General features: G+C 36.7%; 1 protein-coding gene across 1 annotated transcript; it reads left to right on the top strand.

The window, feature by feature from the left end:
* Positions 1–7,985: 7,985 nt before the first annotated feature.
* Positions 7,986–21,896, top strand: LOC117332782 (polymerase delta-interacting protein 2-like). The gene is made up of 11 exons (XM_033891813.1): positions 7,986–8,101; positions 9,604–9,673; positions 10,127–10,236; positions 11,299–11,404; positions 12,429–12,477; positions 13,452–13,589; positions 16,315–16,463; positions 17,527–17,547; positions 17,965–18,093; positions 20,343–20,422; positions 20,766–21,896. The coding sequence occupies exons 1-11, from the start codon at positions 8,001–8,003 to the stop codon at positions 20,860–20,862; spliced, it is 1,050 nt and encodes a 349-aa protein (XP_033747704.1). The 5' UTR covers positions 7,986–8,000; the 3' UTR covers positions 20,863–21,896.
* Positions 21,897–22,476: the final 580 nt, after the last annotated feature.

The following is a 22,476-nucleotide window of genomic DNA, read 5'->3' as shown; positions in this document are numbered from 1 at the left end:
CCATTTTCTAATTCCGACAATCATCTATTCACATGATTTATTGAAAAAAGAATATATCAAGACAAAAAAGCTCGTATAAATGAACCGTACGTAACATGAAATTGACATAGGTATATATTTCCTCCCTCAGGAGCTGATATTTATAAAAAAAATCATAAGGTATGTACGTGAGACATGCATTCTAAAAGTAAAATTTCCTGACCTCAAGTGTCTTTGTTTAAGTAAACGCAAATAAAAGGGCACGAAGGGATACGCTTTTTCACCCCAGAAACGAAAACAGGTAAATGTGGAACAATTATAAAATGTACAATGAAACTGGAAAGAGTTGTCTTTCTTCCCTCGTCTCGAGCTCGTTATCGTACATTGTACAGTTGAGGTCAATGTCTAACCAGACAATACATTTATTATGTCAGGATCATCCAATGCATCACAATCAAACTCGATCCAAACATTGTACTTTGTTTGAGACCTGTGACGAGAATGGATTTGCCCTCGGATGATGTCATTTGCATGCTGGTATACCCAAATTTCGTAATTACCATCAATTGTCTGATGTTCTGTGATATAACCAGGTGCAAGCTTCAGTGGGTATGTACCGCAAGACAGAGCTTCCAAGTACATGTACTCTAAGTTCAGATTTGGAAATGAAACTTGTGAGGCCTCCAGCCTTTGCTACTTACTCTAAGCTCTACGGGTCATGTTTGGATCATTTGCGACACGCTTGGCCAATACATTGTCACTATTGGACATTGAAATCACGCGTTGGACCATTTTTGTGTTGCGTTGCTCTCGAAGAGGATCGTGACTATATACTGGTCCTATGAAAGCATTTAGGTATGCAGTTGCAATGCGAACAAGTTTGCCAATAACTGGCACGAGAATATTGAAGGAATTTTTTCTTTAAAGAAAGTCCATTTCTTCAAAAAACCATGGTATGCCTCGACAACCCAACGAGTTTTGGTACACGTTCTGTTTTCATTTGCCTGGAATGTTGTATCAACTTGGGATTTTCCAGCAGGCAGAAAAGATGGCATCTTTGCAGCATACCCCATCTCAGCAAGAACATCAAGGGCAACCCTGAACCCATGATCCACTATGACATTGTCATGATTGGCAAGCCAAGCCTTCAGAAATACAACATTGTCAATGATGAGTTTGTGATTGACGCATCATTGACATTCCCTAAGTAAGGTTTTTTTTCTGTCCACAATATGATGACCTCTGAAAAGCATGGTGCGAACTTTTGTTGGGGTAAATGTAATGTCCATCTTGGATTACACTCACTTTGTCGCCAAAAATGTGTTTGTAAACACTGTGTTATGGTGCATTGATTCCTCACGGGTTATATGATTTATACCAAGGTGTTTGGCACAAGGGAGATGTTCAGAGCCTCGATGACCTTGTGGAAATACCTGGATAGCGAGGCTGTGGATTTTGCGGTCAGATATGACAATTGCCTCCATGGCAGGCCAGTTTTTAATTTTGCCCAGAAGAAAAGAAGCAAGTCTTCAGAGTTCAAATCGTCCAAGACACTTGGCATGTCAGGTTTGCAAAGAGCAGTTATCCCTGATTTGCTCTTAATTCCATCCTGTCCATGCAAGGCAGTCAGAATCAGAGCGTGGCCAACCTTAATTTTGGGGCACTTCCTTCTTTGGATGTGTCATGAATTATCTCAAGCAGGTCAAATGTGTGCATCAGGAGGACACCAAAGTCTCTTATTAAAGAACAGAGAATGCACAGGTCTTGGAATAATTGTGCATATGTCATTGTACTGACGGCAAACCGAACATTTACGATGTTATGTTAAGCAGGGGCAATGGCGCAGTAGTTGGGTGTTCATCAATTACCTCATCTTCCTTCTTCCAGTCCTGATCAGTCTGTAATTCATCTTTAGTTTCTAAATGAGGTCTTTTCCTTACATATTAAACATAGCATTTCATGCATTTCTTGCTGCCGTTTACAGAAAGACCTTCAGCGAGACTTCAACCAATTATTTTGTGGAGAGTCTAACGATCTAGCAGTTTTGCAATCTTTTTAATGTATCGTAACCTTGCAACCAGGCATCCATCTTAATCCTAATGATTTGCTGTTGGGATGTGTTCATTCTCAAGTGCAATTTGATAATGCCAACACTATTGAAGAGTGTTCACACTAGTAGGATATTTTTATGTGCAATTTACATTACATTACATTACATAGTGTCTGTTTAGTTGAATAGTTATTTTATAATAACACATGTACATGTATATGGTTATTGGATTTTCCCCCCTAAAATTTACCTCCCTGCATATTGTTGTACATGTATATATCACAACTTTACCGGTATTCATTTTTTTTTCTATAAGTTTCACCATAGATATTTACTGTAACATAATGGTCCAAATAATTGCCAAATAGTTTGGGTGTACAAGAACCGGAAGCAGTTATTCCAATTCCGTAAAAAGTGAACATGTCTTAAAATATAGGTATTTTTGGGGTTTAAGATTTTGTCATTTTTTAATAGATATATTTTTGCTGCATAAATGCACTCTAAAGAAATGATAACTTTTTCAAGCAAAAAAAAAATTAAATGTGCGTTATTTTGACTAAAAATGGAACCCTGTCACCCTCCCATGTATGGTGATATTAAAATGGTCATAGAACAGGCCCATGGGACCTTTTGGATTTTTTAAACATATTTCATGGGTTTTCTCAGAACTACAAAAATCACCCGGTAACTATTACATTGGCTCGTGGTCAAAAAGCAATGTAACCTGTAACAACGTGCACTAGGAATTAAACATAAATTTTCTATGAAATCAATATATAAGAAGATAGAGAGGACATTGAATGGTTTCCCGTTTAATATAACATATATTTCACGAGTATGACAGAATATGACAGAATAAGCACGAGTGAAAAATATAGAAATATTCTGTCATACTCGTGAAATATATGTTATATTTAACGGGAAACCATTCAATTTTCTTTTTATTGCATTTCATTAACTTTAAAACAAAATTAAAAACATCGAAAAATCAAGTCAAAAAATGCGGGAATCAGTAATGACGTCATCTCTTTGTAACGTTACTCCACGTCAACTTGACGGCGCCATTTTGAAAGGACTGATAAGCGTTTTCTGCTGTTATAAGAGAATCTGTGCATGAATAGCTAACGTCAAGTGAGTATTTTGTCAATAACTAGTCTGAAAATTTCAGAAATACAGCAAAATAAACCAATATTCGCTTCGATTGGAAAAATCGGCAAGTTTCAACGAGGTGAATACAATGGTCCGCTCTGATTAGTGAAAAACGGAAAACTAATTTTCATAGCAGAACTGATATTTTCACTGCAAAATCTTACATTTTCACTGCTCATCGCTGCAGTGAAAATATAAGTTTTATTAGCTTCATAAATTTCTATATATTCACAGACAGACAGGCAGGAAGGCATAAAGGCAGGTGGGGAGACCACAGTACCCGGCCGCTCAGTCGGTCCGGGCAGCGAGCTGTCCGTCCTCCCGCCAACAGCAATATGGCCAATATGCCCACAACGATAGCACACTGATTCAGGTACATTATCATTCTGTAAAGGTCCCTGCCATATGTAGCCTATTGTTGCCTGTGCTCATAACCTGATTTCTTTCTGTAAGGTTGCTGATCATACTGTCGTGGATTCACGACAGCTGCTGTTGCCTGTGGTTGCTGACGAGGGTATCGCTGCTTTTTCTGATGTTTTGCCGATTCTTCAGTGTTTATCTTATTTTAGTTGTCAAATGCTGGATCATGCGCTCTACGATTCATCATAACCTGATCCCGGAACTATGCAAGTGTCAATGGCAGTTTTGGATGTCGATGGACGCACCTTGGATCCTTTATTACTTAGCGAGATGATCATGATCGAATGGCCCTGTTCCACGCAGGCTAGTCCGAATTTTCTGACGATCTTACTACGTAGATACGTTAAATCGCCACAAGGCAGCTTGAAAGGCGATATTAACATCAGAACCCTTCGGATTAGGGGTAGGCATCACAAAAAAATAATTGTCAGAAAAAAAGAAGCCTTTCCCCAGTATGACGGGACGGGTCGTACTCGGGGGAGTCTATTTTTTTTTATCTGACAATTATTTTTTGTGACGTAGGTCCGCGCCTACCTCCTGTGGGGAGTGTAGTATGAAAGGCCGCTTATGTCAAAAACGAGATACATTTTATGATTTAACGCGTTAGCATTTAACGTGTTAAGATTTAACGCGTTAAATCTTAACGCATTATTTTTTTTACAGTTATCATTTAACGCGTTAAATACAGTTTTATCACGTTCATAATTATTTTAACGCGTTAAACTTTATCAGATTAACCAATCAGTTGCACCTTTGCATATCAGCATTCGGGTGAAAGTTCTTCAGGGAAGCGGGAAACAATATGGAAGCTTCAAGGAGAGAGGTTCGGGCGGTGGTACAGGAATGCCTTTGGGCTGTACCAAGACAATCTCTTCCCGTCGGCGATATTGTCAGTGGGCATGTATAAACTATTTGACAATGGCTATTTGTCCAAAAAATGAAGAGTTAGCGTATGACTACTACTTGTGAATCCCGATTTCGGCGTTTGGTTTGTTTTGGTCTGCAGATGTTTTATTTTATTATTATTTCAAACAGTTTAATGACAGAATATTACAGTACGCGTTGACAGAACATCAACACATTAAAGAGGGCGTTGATATTTCTGAAAATCGATTTAAACTTGTGCAATGAATCAACAATTGTGTTCCTCTTTCACTGTGCTTCTTTCCTTTGGTCATTTGTGTAGGTCTGTAAGATACATTGTACACACTACTAGTACTGTAACCGGTACATTCTGATGTCACATTGTTTACAGACGTTCCGAGTTGTGTCTGCACTCACCGACACGAAGGTGGCATTTTGTTCAGTGATTTGGTAGTTTTGTCATCTTTGAAAATTGATGAGATAATACAGAACATCACACATTATACTGTGTTATAAATGCAGTTTACAGAAAACGAGATGTAGAGACTGTGTATTTATCACTCTAACATCGAGTACTCTATACATTAGCCTACTTGTCGATAGTTTGTCTATCGTGGTCGGCTGCCATATGATCCATCATGTATGAAAATAATCATGGAATATGGGGTTAAGAAGTGGGACCAATACACAAAACTAGATGGCACCGTCGTATATTGAAAAATCATATAAAGTAAGTAAAATTTATCAAATATGAACTCTATAAAATGGAGAGAAAAAAAGTGTCACCTTTGTACAAGGGTGTCTCTTGTGTCCGCATTACACCCCCTGCCAACACGATAACAATAACTGACGGTAGAGTCAATGCATTCTCTCAAGAAAGCTGGCTCTGGCAGCCATACTGTTAGTCCTTCAAATACTTATAAATGCAACAAGGAATTCGATTGGTCTGCTATTTTAGTCATTTTAACGCGTTAAAACAAAAGCTACGACTTTTAACGCGTTAAACGAACGAAGCTGTTTATCTCGTTAAATGCTAGCTAAGTAACAAATTTAAATCGTTAAAATTCAGAGGAAACATTAAACGCGTTAAGATTTAACGCGTTAATTTGCGTTAAATCTTAACACGTTAAATCTTAACGCTAGTTTTAACGAGTTAAATGCAGGTGCGTAGCTAGGCGTACGCTGGTACGCCCAGGCTTCCACATCATTTTGTCAAGATAACCTTTTTTTTCATTTGATTTTTTCAAGAATTTGTTATTTTAATAATATCAGATTATTCCTGTGGGTGAGTTTCCTGTCAAACTCTACTTGAACTTGCAAGGTAGGCCTATTTGTCGGTGTCTAGATTATATAACTACCTGGCCAGCGTCCGACTAATTTTTGCAATCAAGATGCACAGATTTTCTTATAACAGCAGAAAACGCTTATCAGTCCTTTCAAAATGGCGCCGTCAAGTTGACGTGGAGTAACGTTACAAAGAGATGACGTCATTACTGATTCCCGCATTTTTTGACTTGATTTTTCGATGTTTTCAATTTTGTTTTAAAGTTAATGAAATGCAATAAAAAGAAAATTGAATGGTTTCCCGTTAAATATAACATATATTTCACGAGTATGACAGAATATTTCTATATTTTTCACTCGTGCTTATTCTGTCATATTCTGTCGTATTCGTGAAATATATGTTATATTAAACGGGAAACCATTCAATGTCCTCTCTATCTTATATATTGATTCATAGAAAATTTATGTTTAATTTCTAGTGCGCGTTGTTACAGGTTACATTGCTTTTTGCCCACGAGCCAATGTAATAGTTTGATTTGGTTTGTTTTTGTTTAACGTCCTATTAACAGCCAGGGTCATTTAAGGACGTGCCAGGTTTTGGAGATGGAGGAAATTAAGCCGGAGTTCCCGGAGAAAAACCACCGGCCTACGGTCAGTACCTGGCAACTGCTCCACGTAGGTTTCGAACTCTAAACCCAGAGGTGGAGGGCTAGTGATAAAGTGTCGGGACAACTTAACCACTCGGCCACTGCGGCCCCCAATTATTGAGCAGAAATCAGTCATAGTTTATTACAAATCAAACCATACCCGTGTGTAGATGTCACATATATAAACATCGATACATACATGTATATCTACCTGAGTGATAGAGGGCTAGTGATAAAGTGTCAGTACACCTTAACCACTCGGCCACCGCCCCCCCCCCCCCCCCCCCCCCCCCCCCAATGTAATAGTTACCGGGTGATTTTTGTAGTTCTGAGAAAACCCATGGAATATGTTTAAAAAATCCAAAAGGTCCCAGGGGCCTGTTCTATGACCATTTTAATATCACCATTCATGGGAGGGTGACAGGGTTCCATTTTTAGTCAAAATAACGCACATTTAACTTTTTTTTGCTCTTTTTTTTGCTTCAAAAAGTTGTCTTTAGAGTGCATTTATGCAGCAAAAAAATATCTATTAAAAAATAACTCGTTAAGATTTAAGGTGCGTGGAACAGGGCCATTCGATCATGATCATCTCGCTAAGATAATAAAGGATCCAAAGTGCGTCCATCGACATCCAAAACTGCCATTGACACTTCCATAGTTCCGGGATCAGGTTATGATGAATCGTAGAGCGCATGATCCAGCATTTGGCAACTAAAATAAGATAAACACTGAAGAATCGGCAAAACATCAGAAAAAGCAGCGTATATAGATACCCTCGTCAGCAACCACAGGCAACAGCAGCTGTCGTGAATCCACGACAGTATGATCAGCAACCTTACATAAAGAAATCAGGTTATGAGCACAGGCAACAATAGGCTACATATGGCAGGGACCTTTACAGAATGATAATGTACCTGAATCAGTGTGTTATCGTTGAATTCCATTCGATTGAACTTGTAGTACAGATTCTTAAATCGATTGATTTTTATTACCAAAACAAACAAACATTGTGCTACAGGTTCTTGCCTCGTCTGTCAATGTACCTAAATGTACAATACACGGTGTCTATCTGTAGTGGTGAACTAACTGTGCATTTGCTTTATTCAAATTAAGAATGCCTAGTTCCATTAAATCAATATTTCAATCTGTGCCTATCTAGTGTTAAAGGTACTGTACACGGCCTACGTATAAATGTACATGTACATAAAAAACGTATTTGGTATGTCAACTAAACTTTACCCAGTCGGCACAAGACGTTGTATCAACGTTGATTATAGGTTGAATTATGGTCGCGACGTCGACAACCATTTTAAAACGTCGATCAGAGGTCGAAACCAAACCGTGAAAACAACGTACATTGTACGTGGATGCTATGACGCAGCTGGCCTTTTGCATTTTATTATCTGTCTGTCTGTTTAATTGTCCTTTTTCAAGTATCAAATATAAATGCAGATATCTGGAGAATTATTAGATCAATTAAATTATTCAATAAATGATGTAGATCTACTAAACTTAAATCTGTATACAGTACTATTCAGAACCCTTTCCGGATTTCTGCCAGTACAGTATCTACAATTAGAAACATCTTTTGAACATCCGGAAAAATAATGGCCAAGGACATATTTCGAGGCGGATTTGGACGAATCTGTCGGCATTTATCTGCTAATCAAATCCCTGAACGTCAATGTGGGAGACGTTTTTATGCAGCGTATGTATCAGCGAAGCCTGATTTAAATTGACTTACAAGTTATCCTTGTACAAACGATAATATGATGGTTATTATTAACAGGGCAGGCTAGTACTAACGTTACACACTTGACTTCTGAGTAAGTGTTTGAAATTGTCTGTACATGTGTATTTTTATGTTTTATGTGATCGATATGTATCACAATTTACTGACAGAATTTCAAATGCCTGTGCTACAATGTACAAATGCATGATATAGTTCTGGCAGAGCTTCGTCAGCTTTTTCATGATCAGTATACACACAGGTCAGACGTATATACATACAGATATTTTATCTATGGCAGTGGTACTATGGGAGGCACAAGGTTGGTAAATCTGCCACTTGCGAAATGTTTCGGGTTTTTGAGTAATATATGACATCATGATCAGTAAACAACCACAACACTATAAATTAAGTATTCATATACATTCTAAAACCTTATAAAAAAATGGGGTTATCATATCATAAGCTCGGTTTCGGTTATCATAACCCCGATTTTTTATAAGGTTTTAGAATGTATATGAATACTTAATTTATAGTGTTGTGTACGTGGTTGTTTACTGATGTCATATATGTTACTCAGAAACCCGAAACTGAGCCCCTGTGCATGCATTGATACTGGTGATAAACAACTATGTTGAACATTCATCTTTAGCCTACTGAATACCGTGTCACTAACTACAAATTTTATATTCAGGATACCATTTTGCAAACTGATCCCAAAGCCTGTCCAGATTCCTCATTTAAGTGTTGAAAGGTCATGCATTTACACATCTGTTGAAATGTTTTGTCACAAAGTTAAATAGAACAAAATGATTATACATGTTTGATCAACTCTCAACAGTTTGCTGAAATCAGGACAACAAGAAAGGAAAGTATATTACAAATAAGACTGTCGATCATCACATGTACATCAACTTATAATTAATAGGGAAAGTACGATGTATATACCAACTTGTCAGTGCTTACTTCAAACCTGTTTATTTATCAAACATTGATCATTTCAGCTGGGGTGCCCTTTTGCACACGAAGGGGTTGCTAACCTTGTACTTAACACATGTACCCAGACCACTGCCATATATCAAATTTGTGAAATTAACGTATTATATATATACATATGTATGTATGCAAGTGCCTGTGGTGGCAAGGAGATAATGTCTGCAATAGCAAGAACATGAAGTTAAACAAGAGTCCCAATATCCAAGGGGAATAACTTGCGGAATCCTCTCACAAGCAGAACAAAAAAAAATGAATTAACATACCACAAATATCAGTAAAAATATTTTCTTTTCTTTCTGGTATAAGAAACATTCAGTGCCATCTTGAAATTTGGTATTTGGTACAAAGGTCTTGGAGAGGTTTTTGGGTTTGTTTTATACATGTATGTAATTCAAACAACTAGTGTAACATGTGTTTATTGAGTATTTATCTGTTTTTTTAGTATGTTTATCATTGTGTGCAACAGAAAATGTGTGCTGTTACAGATCGAGACTTCAAGAATTTGGAAAATGTGAGGAAACAAGAAGCCCAGACATTCCCTATGATCCAGGACAGGTATGTATACCAGCATGATCATAAGTTTTACTCATCACTGCAGTTATATTATTACATACACATATGTTTATTCAGTAGCTCATGATCGATTGTTATACACATTTATAATGTACATATACATCTTGCATTGTATTAATGTGAATGGTTGCCTTGAAGTTTCTTACTTGTCTAATTTTCCTTAAACTTATAAGCTTGAACACTAGAGAGACGGACTGGGAAGCAGAGGGTAATAGGTTTGATCCCTGTTGGAGGCACATATACACTACTCACTTGTGGTTACACATGTACACATGACATATGATGAATTTAATAAACCACTGGGTGACTTAAGAATTCAAATATTACAAAAATTATTTCATTCATAACCCTGGCCATTGATTCTGGCCTTTAAAGCTTTGAAGAATTATCTAGCATGGACAGGTTGTGATTGTTCTTCTTTTGTTTCTGTTGCAGCTCTTCCTTCACAAATCCTTTTTTTATCGAGGTATTATTCTGTTTTCCTGGAATAGCCAAGTTATCGAACACACTGGTATATCTGCTGACAAAAAACAAGACAGATTTAGGTAGGTTTATACTCACACTTGCTTTTTTCTGTCATTGGAATGAATCAAAAAGTCACTAGATCAGCAAATACAAACATAAAATATTGTGCATATTAATCATATTTCTCTTTTCTTACATAATGAGATACATGTACATGTCATACAGACAAATCATGATCACTATACAGGTGATCTGTAGAGGCATTTTTAAAATAATTTTTCTCTTACAGTAAATGAGTATTAATCATGTCTCCTTTGTAGTAAATGGTTTGTAAATTTCCTGAATATATCTTCATCATACCTTACAGATATAATGATAGATACAATAATTCATTTTATTTTGAATCAACAAATGTTGCTTAAAAGTGACATGTTGAATATATATAAGAAACTATTATTTTGATAAAGAATTATGTCATCACTGTTTTAACCAATCAGATTGGCACTTTTTATTCACTGCATGTTCAGTTCAGGTCTGAATGAAGCAAAGGTAGAATAAGAGACTATTTTGCTGCACTTCCACATCATATGTTGCCGGTTTTAATAGCACACTAATTTGCCAACAGTTATCTGAGCAAAACTTACCATGGAGAAGATGATGCTGAAATTACGCAGCCAATTCAAAATTATGGCTCCGTCTTGTTGTCAAGCGTTACATTATATATAATTATCGTGATACAACATCTAAAAAGATTACTAAACTCATTCCCACACATTTTCGACACATAGATTTGTTTTGCTTTTTTGTTCTTTGAAAATTAAATAAATAGAAAATTGAATGGTTTCCTGTTAGATACATGTATAAAATGTATATTACTTGTATATTCCACTAGAAATGTCAATATCGTCTATTTCTTACAGTTTCTATTTACATGTAGTTTCGCCATGTTGGATCGATTTCCGAATGCATTTCACAAAAAAGGTGTGAGAAAAATAGTCCATCATACGTTAGGTAGGTGGGATAGGAACATTTTACCCGAGGGTGTAGAATTTCCCTATCCCACATACCTACCATATGATGGACTATATAAGCCTTATCTAATTTACAATTTTTGATGTACTAGAGTCATGTTTACTTTGCAGGAAATACAGAAATATCAAGTCCCATATCAGTGACAGTAAAGAGGTGAAGAGAATCTATCAACAATATTACATGGTACTGAGTGACCGCCGCGATTCACCATATAAGGTGAGTAAATCTACGAGGTATGATGTATATTGATCAACAGAAGTATAATCGGTAATATACTACATAACTGAGGAACTATGATACAGTAGTGGTATTGCTTAGCTCATCTGTACATGTCCAAACAGCAGGCTAGTCCTGTGTGTTGATGAATACAAAGTGGCCATTTGTCTGCCATAAAAACTTTGGTTGCCGAGGTGAAAGGTCACTAATGCTCCACCTGTCCACCCAATTTTTGGTGTCGGTCATCTATCACTTATTGGTTCCTGAGAGCCCTACAGACTACAATAGATACATGTAGCTGCATTTAATACTTTTCGTTAAAAGGCTGTTAGTGACCGTTTCAGGAATTTGAAAGGTAACACTGTATCCAGTGCAAGGCTGGAGAAGAGAGGTATTATGATCAGATTCCATCAATATTTGTTACAGTTAAGTTGAACCAATGCTGTGTGTGAGTTCTACTTTGGATGGATCACCATTAGTTAAGGTGAACCAATGCTGTGTTTGAGTTCTACTTCGGGTGGATCACCATTAGTTAAGGTGAACTAATGCTGTGTGTGAGTTCTACTTTGGGTGGATCACTATTAGTTAAGGTGAACCAATGCTGTGTTTGAGTTCTACTTTGGGTGGATCACCATTAGTTAAGGTGAACCAATGCTGTGTTTGAGTTCTACTTCGAGTGGATCACCATTAGTTAAGGTGAACCAATGCTGTGTTTGAGTTCTACTTCGAGTGGATCACCATTTGTTAAGGTGAACCTATGCTGTATGTGCGTTCTACTTCGGGTGGATCACTCTTTGTTTAGGTGAACTAATGTTGTGTGTGAGTTCTACTTTGGATAATTTACACATTTAACAAGATGCTGTGATCTTTAATTGGTAATTTTTTAGGTAGTTTAAAAAGTTTGGTAAACAACAGAGTAATAGCTATAAGACATTAACACCAAACATTACTGTTATGTCTACAATAACAAGCTTATATCTGTGACCTACTGACAAACAAAATACCTTTATTGTTTTAATTTCAGAGGAACAAGATGGAGGCAATGCAGTTTTACCGGTTCCCAAATAGGGACAGTGAGTATACTTGTCTGGAGTGTATCATTAAGGGGTCAACAAGGAATGTCAGTAAATTATACCTGTAATTAGTGCTACAATGATACACACACCTGGCATAAAAATTTGTATCATGAAACATGCATGTTTTATGATATAATTTGCTATGTATTTGTCATACAATTTCATATTGAGCATACAAACATGTTTTTAGGAGACTTTTATAACTGATTTTTACATGTTTTGATCCTTTCAGAATTTTTCATATAATTTTATTACAGGTAAATCCAAAATTATTCAATATCTGCTTCATAAATGTTACTGGTGAAAATTTTGTTCAATGCCTACCATGTTTTAAAGGATGCCGCAATTTTGAGAAAGTAACCCGTAACTAAATCCAACATATAATCCATGTCATCTTCTTACCGAAATTTTATAAAGATGTGCAATGGCTTAAAGAAACTAAATACCACTTATAACTAGACTGTGTAATTTCTAGGGGTAATATACAGTTATTGCTCTATTAAGATGTACAGTCGAACCTGTGTATAAAGGACACCTAAGGGACAAGCCAAAAGTGTCCTTTATAGAGAGGTGTCCTTTATATAGAGGTTCCACGAGTTATGTTCCTTATAAATTGGGAAAGAAACCAAAGTCTGATTACAGTAAACTATATATCTCCTGATTTATTATGTTTAAACACTAAAGCAAATTAATCAAAGAAAATAATTAAAGATAAATGCTTAATTAATTTTAAATCATTTATCTGACACAAAAATTGAAGTTGATATTATATTGAATAATTTGTATTAAGCCTGTAGTTTAAAAAAAAATCTTCACAATATTATACTATACTGAATATCTATTCAGACAAATACTCAACATAGTAAAAGAAAGTAAAGGTAATTTTTTAAAAACAATTTTCATTAATCATCAATATTTTGGATAGTATCATGATAAACAATTATCAAATTATCTGGTTGGCCTTTTTACAGATGCATCTGCAGTAATATGTGCTTCAAGTAACACAGACATCATTAACCACAATGACATCATACCATACTCGAGCACAGAGGAAATGCCAATTGTCAACGAAGTCTTTAAGTCTTACTTCGATTATGACAAAGATAAAGGTAAAAATGGATGACAACCTGAAGTAAAATCTGTGTTACAGAAGATATTAGTCATGTGAGATGTTGACATCAACAAACTCTTATTTGGTAGTAATTCATTAGAAATGGGGCTACAGTATTCCTAGCTTCCAAATCGCCCTAAATTCTGTACTTTCCACTCTAATTTTTATTAGCCCACCATCATCAGATGGTGGGCTATTCAAATCGCCCTGCGTCCGTGGTCCTTGGTCCGTCCGTCCCTCCGTCCGTAAACAATTCTTGTTATCGCTATTTCTCAGAAAGTACTGAAGGGATCTTTCTCAAATTTCATATGTAGGATTCCCTTGGTGCCTAGTTATGCATATTGCATTTTGGGACCAATCGGAAAACAACATGGCCGACAGGCAGCCATCTTGGATTTTGACAATTGAAGTTTGTTATCGCTATTTCTCAGAAAGTACTGAAGGGATCTTTCTCAAATTTCATATGTAGGTTTCCCTTGGTGTCTAGTTATGCATATTGCATTTTGAGACCAATCGGAAAACAACATGGCCGACAGGCAGCCATCTTGGATTTTGACAATTGAAGTTTGTTATCGCTATTTCTCAGAAAGTACTGAAGGGATCTTTCTCAAATTTCATATGTAGGTTCCCATTGGTGCCTAGTTATTCATATTGCATTTTGGGACCAATCGGAAAACAACATGGCCGACAGGCAGCCATCTTGGATTTTGACAGTTGAAGTTTGTTATCGCTATTTCTCAAAAGGTACTGAAGGGATCTTTCTCAAATTTGATATGTAGGATCCCCTTGGTGCCTGGTTATGCATATTGCATTTTGAGACCAATTGGAAAACAACATGGCCGACAGGCAGCCATCTTGGATTTTGACAATTGAAGTTTGTTATCGCTATTTCTCAGAAAGTACGGAAGGGATCTTTCTCAAATTTCATATGTAGGTTCCCCTTGGTGCTTAGTTATGCATACTGCATTTTGAGACCAATCGGAAAACAACATGGCCGACAGGCAGCCATCTTGGATTTTGACAATTGAAGTTTGTTATCGCTATTTCTCAGAAAGTACGGAAGGGATCTTTCTCAAATTTCATATGTAGGTTCCCCTTGGTGCTTAGTTATGCATATTGCATTTTGAGACCAATCGGAAAACAACATGGCCGACAGGCAGCCATCTTGGATTTTGACAATTGAAGTTTGTTATCGCTATTTCTCAGAAAGTACTGAGGGGATCTTTCTCAAATTTCATATGTAGGTTCCCCTTGGTGCCTAGTTATGCATATTGCATTTTGAGACCAATCAGATAACATCATGGCCGACAGGCAGCCATCTTGGATTTTGACAATTGAAGTTTGTTATCGCTATTTCTCAGAAAGTACTGAAGGGATCTTTTTCAAATTTCATATGTAGGTTCCCCTTGGTGCCTAGTTATGCATATTGCATTTTGGGATCAGTCAGAATACAACATGGCCGACAGGCAGCCATCTTGGATTTTGACAATTGAAGTTTGTTATCGCTATTTCTCAGAAAGTACTGAGGGGATCTTTCTCAAATTTCATATGTAGGCTGCCCTTGGTCCCTTGTTATGCATATTGCATTTTGGGAGCAGTCAGAAAACAACATGGCTGACAGGCAGCCATCTTGGATTTTGAAAATTGAAGTTTGTTATCGCTGTTTCTCAGAAAGTACTGAAGGGATCTTTCTCAAATTTCATATGTAGGTTGCCCTTGGTCCCTTGTATTGCATTTTGGGACCAATCTGTCCTGAAAACAACCTGGCCAACAAACAGCCATTATCGCTAAATCTCAAATTTCATATATAGTTACGGTTCCCTTGTTTGAAAAGTACTGGAGGTATGTTTCTCAATTTGCACAGATTAGTAAAAGGAAAGGAAAAATAGAGAGAAGATCAATCTGACATAGAACCTATAAAGATCATTCAATGGTGGGCGCCAAGATCCTTCTGGGATCTCTTGTTATGAATTATCTTGACCATTTTATTATTATCTATAATTTCAAAATTCTAATTCCATTAGAAATGGAATGTTAAATTAGGTATTGTTTTGTAAAATATCTAGAAATCTTAATGTAGATCATACTTGACCTCACACATTGAAATTCAAAAATATGGCAGTTATGAATATATATTAGGTTGTAATAAATAAAATTTCAGAAAACTTCAGAATCAAATCAATTCGAAACAAAACAAAAAATGTCAAACCTCATTATCCCAAAGTCACGGAGATCGTGAAAATATGTCCAGAGTATTTGAGATATCAAAATATATTCTATACAGTGATTCTACTGTCGGATTGAATTTTTCTTGAATTAAGTAGCCAAGGGTCTTTGAGGTACTCTATCAGTGTTTGAGATAACGAGGTTTAAATAGAATCTTTTATACAGAAATTGATGTAATGATATAAACCTGATTTAGATATCTGATTAAAAATGTTGCAGAATGAGCAAATATTAAGGTACAATGTAGTTACTAAGTAATGTAACTTTATACCATGATGGTAGTGAACATCAAACATTACTGCGGAATTGTTAGGTATCATAGTAAAACGAGACCTATTTTATGGAAATTTTCTTATTTCAGAATCAAATTGATTTTGGTGCCTGTGTTACATTTACCTCCCTTTGTACCTATACAATTCATTCATTCTATGTTTTCTCTTTATAAACACTTGAAGAGGCAGGGATAGATATTAATACTGTTTTACATGTTTGGATAGTGCCAGCATGTCGAGTGAAGCCGGAGCTGAATATCACTATACAGACCCAGTTCCCGTGGTCAGACATGGATAATGTTGTGTATAAGGAAACCACTAAAAACATCCAGGTGACTGGCATACCCTTCTACTTAGGATCACATCAGACAGAGGTACGTGTCAGAGGAGACTTAAACAGCAGATGTCCTGTCAGGTTTTTAATTGGGTCAAGGCATAACAAGATATTGTCTTCTTTACCTATCTAACATGGTAACAACTTTATAAAACAAGTGCAATCAATGATTGCGAAAGCTCACCAGCAATCACACTATGCACTCATATTTTGAAATTGTACGTCACATAGTATCGCTCCTGGACCTCTAATGGATGTATAAACCAAATAAGAAGGGCGTGGACTTAAAAGCTTTCCAAAACTTACTCCCAAAATCTTTAAAGAGGGTTTATGTGCCAAAAAAATTAAGTCCACTAAATGGTAAAATGCCAAAAAAAATCACAATTTTTTTCTGCATGATTTCACCATAACATCACTCCTGGACCTCTAATGAATGCATAGACCAAATTAGAAGGGTGAGAGGTGCATACTTTTAGACTTACCTCAAAACTTTAAAGTGAGTTTTGGTGCCAAAAAAAGTTAAGTCCACAAAATGGTAAAATGCGAAATACACAATTTTTTTCTGCATGATTTTGCTATAACATTACTTCTAGACTTCTAATAAATGTATAAACCTAATTAGAAGGGTGTGATGTGTATACTTTTGGACTTAGAAGCTTTCCAAAAACTGATCCCAAAAACTTTAAAGTGGATTTTGGTGCTAAAAAAGTTAAGACCACAAAATAGTAAAATACGAAAAAATCACATTTTTTTCTGCATGATTTTGCCATAACATCACTCCTAGACCTCTACTAAGTGTATAAACCAAATTAGAATGGTGTGAGGTGTATACTTTTGGACTTAGAAGCTTTCCAAAAACTGAAAAGTGGGTTGGGACGCAGACGCCGACGCCAGGGGTACAGCATTAGCTCATGGTTACTCGTAGCCGGTGAGCTGATAATATGGCTATATCATTCAGTAACAGGTGCCTTGTGTTTCTATACTCCTCTCTCCTCATTTACAATACTGGAATATTCCATCACTTTGTCTTGTCAATGTTACAGTATTTGAGTTTGTACTAGTGAGGTAAATAGGTATTGATTGATTGTTTTTGTCTTTTACAGAAAACATCCAAAACATATACAGTAAGTACTTTCCCCATTATTTCACCATTAAGTGGTCGATTATTATTATTGATCGTGTTATTAGCGATATTATGGTGTGACCAGGTCACTGATAGGTCCGAAGCTGATTATAACTGTATGGTTTTATACATACTGTTTGTAATAATTAACTTCCAAGTTTATTTCATACATTGATTATTAAACTGTTTAAACTTCTTCAAACCTTAACTACCCTTTATGTGACTAGAAGCATTATCAATTTTCTGGCAGTGAACATAACTGAAATGTGACTTGAGATATTTGTTGGGGTGTACATCACACAAAAATGTCATTCAGTGAGTAGATAGACAATATGTCACCCCAGACAGGATTGTATGCCATATATGTCTGTTAACTACATGTTGAGATGTTTTTGCATGTTATTTCCCTCTGTTTCAGTGGATGTACTGTATCCGGATAGAAAACCTTGGCATGGACATACTCCAACTTAGGAAAAGAGAATGGTTGTTGTATTGTAAAATCACATCGCAGATTGATAGTGAACATGGGCCTTTGGTTACTGGTGAGGTAAGAACCAAGTAGACAAAGGGAGGTAATGTTTGTCTTCAGTCACGCCTTTGTTTGGCCCACCATCATCAGATAATGGGCTGTTCATGTTGACCTTGTTATTGCTATTCTTGAGAAGTACTACCAGGATCTTCCCATGTTTGGGAATTAAGAAATCTAGCATCAAATTATCTTTTTTTTTATACAAGTAAGCATTAGATGCTGTTTTATGTACCGGTAATTAAAATGCTAAGAAATGTTAAATTAATGAATCATAATCCTGTTGTTGAAGCGAGACTTTAATATCAAATCTAGATTAATGACCTCACCTGTCAGTGGCTCGTAAAATACTTCATATTTTTGTTTAATATGCAATGGATATTTGAATTTGTTGATTTTTGAAAGATCAAAATGTTGATGTGCATTTTACATGAAAATGTAATTATACCCCCCACAATGAATGGGGGGGGGGGGTATACTGGAATCAGGTTGTCCGTCCATCTGTCTGTAGACACAACAATGTACTGGCTACTCTTCCTAAACTACTGAGGGAATTTCAACGAAACTTTATGGCAATAACCCTTATACATTGTAGATGTGCTTAATCTATATCACATGTTGTAATTTTGTGGTTACCATGGTAACGAGGTCACTATACGCCTCACAAACATTTGAACTGCTTCAAGTCAAACTACACAGGAGTGATAGGGACCATGTGTAAATGTGCATGCATGATATTTCTCTACAGAATTTTTGGTTTCCATGGTTACCAGGTTTCAATACCCATATTCTTGTGAAAACTTTGTCAAGACAACTCGGACAACTCCTATATAGCTATCAACCAATTTCATTTGAAATACACAGGAATTTTAGGGACTCATAATGTGTACATATACATGCAGGTTTTTTCCCCACAAATTTATGTTGTCTTGTAACCTGTTCACTAAAAACAGGTTTTTGTTAGAAAATCTTCACCAGAGGGGCGGGGGTATGAGTTGGCCCTCTGGACGACAGTTCTAGTCGGATTTAGATGTAACTTGGTACATACATATGTGTTTAAAACTTCTATACTACATGTAATGATTTGAGTATTAAAATTCATGTAGAGCAAATGAAATTGGAACAGGTACATCCTCTGCTGTTGTATTCATTTAAGCTTTGAACTGTTTTCTTTTTGTATTTATAGTCATCATAAATGACGGAGCTTTGTGCCCAATCATAGCATTGCATGCTAGTACTATTTGTAAAGTTTACAGCGATCTGTCATTTATAACAAATAAAAATGTCATTTACATTCCCTACCAATTTGCTGCATTCTGAGGATCCTCGTCCTGCTTAAACTAAAATTAATTCCTCATTATCAACAATGTTGTCAGTTCAGATGTGTCAGCTATTCCGACAGTGAACTGTTGTTCATTCAGATATGTCAGCTATTCCGACAGTGAATTGTTGTCCATTCAGATATGTCAGCTATTCCGACAGTGAACTGTTGTTCATTCAGATATGTCAGCTATTCCGACAGTGAACTGTTGTCCATTCAGATATGTCAGCTATTCCGACAGTGAACTGTTGTTCATTCAGATATGTCAGCTATTCCGACAGTGAATTGTTGTCCATTCCGGTGTGTCAGCTATTCCGACAGTGAATTGTTGCCCATTCAGGTGTGTCATCTATTCCGACAGTGAATTGTTGCCCATTCAGGTGTGTCAGCTATTCCGACAGTGAACTGTTGTCCATTCAGGTGTGTCATCTATTCCGACAGTGAATTGTTGTCCATTCAGGTGTGTCAGCTATTCTGACAATGAATTGTTGTCCATTCAGGTGTGTCAGCTATTCTGACAATGAATTGTTGTCCATTCAGTTGTGTCAGCTATTCCGACAGTGAACTGTTGTCCATTCAGGTGTGTCATCTATTCCGACAGTGAACTGTTGTCCATTCAGGTGTGTCATCTATTCCGACAGTGAATTGTTGCCCATTCAGTTGTGTCAGCTATTCCGACAGTGAATTGTTGTCCATTCAGATATGTCAGCTCTTCCGACAGTGAATTGTTGTCAATTCGGATATGTCAGCTATTCTGACGGTGAATTGTTGTCCATTCAGTTGTGTCAGCTATTCCGACAGTGATCTGTTGCCATTCTAATGACTGTATTGATAACATCAGAACAGGCCCACTATGGCTGACATTTTCAGTCCCTTAAATCACACTTAAGCATGGAGTTTATATTAGGGCATCACCATGGGTATGTAAATATTAACTCTGTTTTTGTAGGAGCCGATCTTCTCACCTGATATGAGATTTTACCAGTATGTGTCTCTTGTAAGCCTCAACTCACCTCGGGGAAGTATGTGGTAAGTACTGTAGATTTATCTCATCAAATAAATAATATCTATACATACATGTAGTTTAAATCTAGACTAGATCTGGAATTATTTATAATGCATCATTGTACATACTAGCAGTAAAAAGAATGTTTGTACTATGTGTGTACAGTTATTGGATCACACAACAGGACACCATGTGTGGTGTTTGTAATATGTGTATACATTGTTTATATCTCAGGTAAATATTCAGGTAAAACGATAAATTAGGCAGCTTATGAAACAGTGAAAAATGGACTTTTTGTTGTTTCTTATAACATTGCCAACTCACAGTTGCTCTGTATATTGAATAGCAACATTTCCATGATTACAGGGGATGCTATACAATGACTAGACCCGATGGTACGGAAGTAATGATCAGAATACCCAGGATGGAACTTAGGTGTGATGATGCCGAAAAAGTTTTATGATAATGAGTAATTGTGTAAGATATTCTAGTTTATAAAAAACTGTGATAGATTTAAATGAAAATACGTTGAGCACCAAGCTACGTGTTGGTCTTCAGTGGAGAGCTAGTGGTCATCTTATTGGTGACTTGAAAGTCGTTTGTGAAAGGTCAACCCATTTAGGAAATGAAGCTCAACCCGCTAAGGAAATGAAGGTCAACCCAATCAGAAATGGAGATAAACTCATTGAGGATATGGAGGTCGACCCATTGAGGATATGGAGGTCGACCCATTGAGGATATGGAGGTCAACCCATTGAGGATATGGAGGTCGACCCATTGAGGATATGGAGGTCGACCCATTGAGGATATGGAGGTCGACCCATTGAGGATATGGAGGTCGAAACCATTGAGGAAATAGAGGTCGACCCATTGAGGATATGGATGTCAGCCCATTGAGGATATGGAGGTCAAACCCATTGAGGATATGGAGGTCGACCCATTGAGGATATGGAGGTCAACCCATTGAGGATATGGAGGTCAACCCATTAAGGATATGGAGGTCAACCCATTAAGGAAATAGAGGTCAACCCATTGTGGATATGGAGGTCAATCCATTGAGGATATGGATGTCAACCCTTGGTGGACTGGAAGATATATCTGTATAAATTTTAGATCTCTAGGTATGCATTGTGGAGTGTATATGAGGATCTTTTCATGTTTTTATGTAGATCTAGATAACTGGCAAGGCTTCTGCCACCCAGGTATATTTGTATGTACATGTATCATCACAGACAGACTTCAAAATTCAATCTTCCAAAGAAAATGTGGGATTCTGTATTATATTTTTGTTGCAATTTCATTACTGAAACTGGGCTGATATCACTTAATCAAGGTCTCAATTGTTTCAATAGTGATGTCATAACTTCATTGTCATTTTGATGTCATGGCGAGCAAGAGTTGGAAAGGTTTGTTGTTATTGGAAGAGTGAAACGACCATATTCACCATGAAAATTTGTAAAAAAAAAAAAAATATTTATGACTTACTACAGCTGTAAATGAATTAAGGTGTATACACTTCTAACATCATCAACATATCTCCTGCTCTGAACTAGAGTACTGTACAGTACAGCTCGTGAAGTCAGATGACTAATGAACCTTATTCATTGACTAGGACAGATACACAAACAAGTTTGTTTTATTTACCCCCCTTTTATTCTTTTATTTTTGTTTAATTTATTAGTTTTTTCCCCCATAAAGTTGTTGAAATGCTTATTTTTCTGTTTTGTTTCATGATAAAATGTGTAATAGAAAGGTTATGGTATGTATATTTTGATAGTACACTCTTTACAAGCCCTGGACAACATATATATCACCTCTGTGGACTTGTGCCCTCTGGCTAATTAAGGGTACGATATCAAAATATAGTAATATACTTGTAATCACCTCTGAGTTTTGCTTTTAAGATTTTTTAGCCCACCATCATCAGATGGTGGGCTATTCAAATCGCCCTGCGTCCGTGGTCCGTCGTCCGTCCGTCCGTCCCTCCGTCCGTCCGTCCCTCCGTCCGTCCGTCCGTCCGTAAACAATTCTTGTTATCGCTAATCCTCAGAAAGTACTGAAAGGATTTTTCTCAAAT

This window comes from Pecten maximus, chromosome 8, assembly GCF_902652985.1.
Source record: "Pecten maximus chromosome 8, xPecMax1.1, whole genome shotgun sequence".
In the NCBI taxonomy this organism is placed as follows: domain Eukaryota; kingdom Metazoa; phylum Mollusca; class Bivalvia; order Pectinida; family Pectinidae; genus Pecten; species Pecten maximus.
The sequence above is the reverse complement of the archived record's forward strand: the minus strand, read 5'-3'. Positions and strand labels throughout refer to the sequence as shown.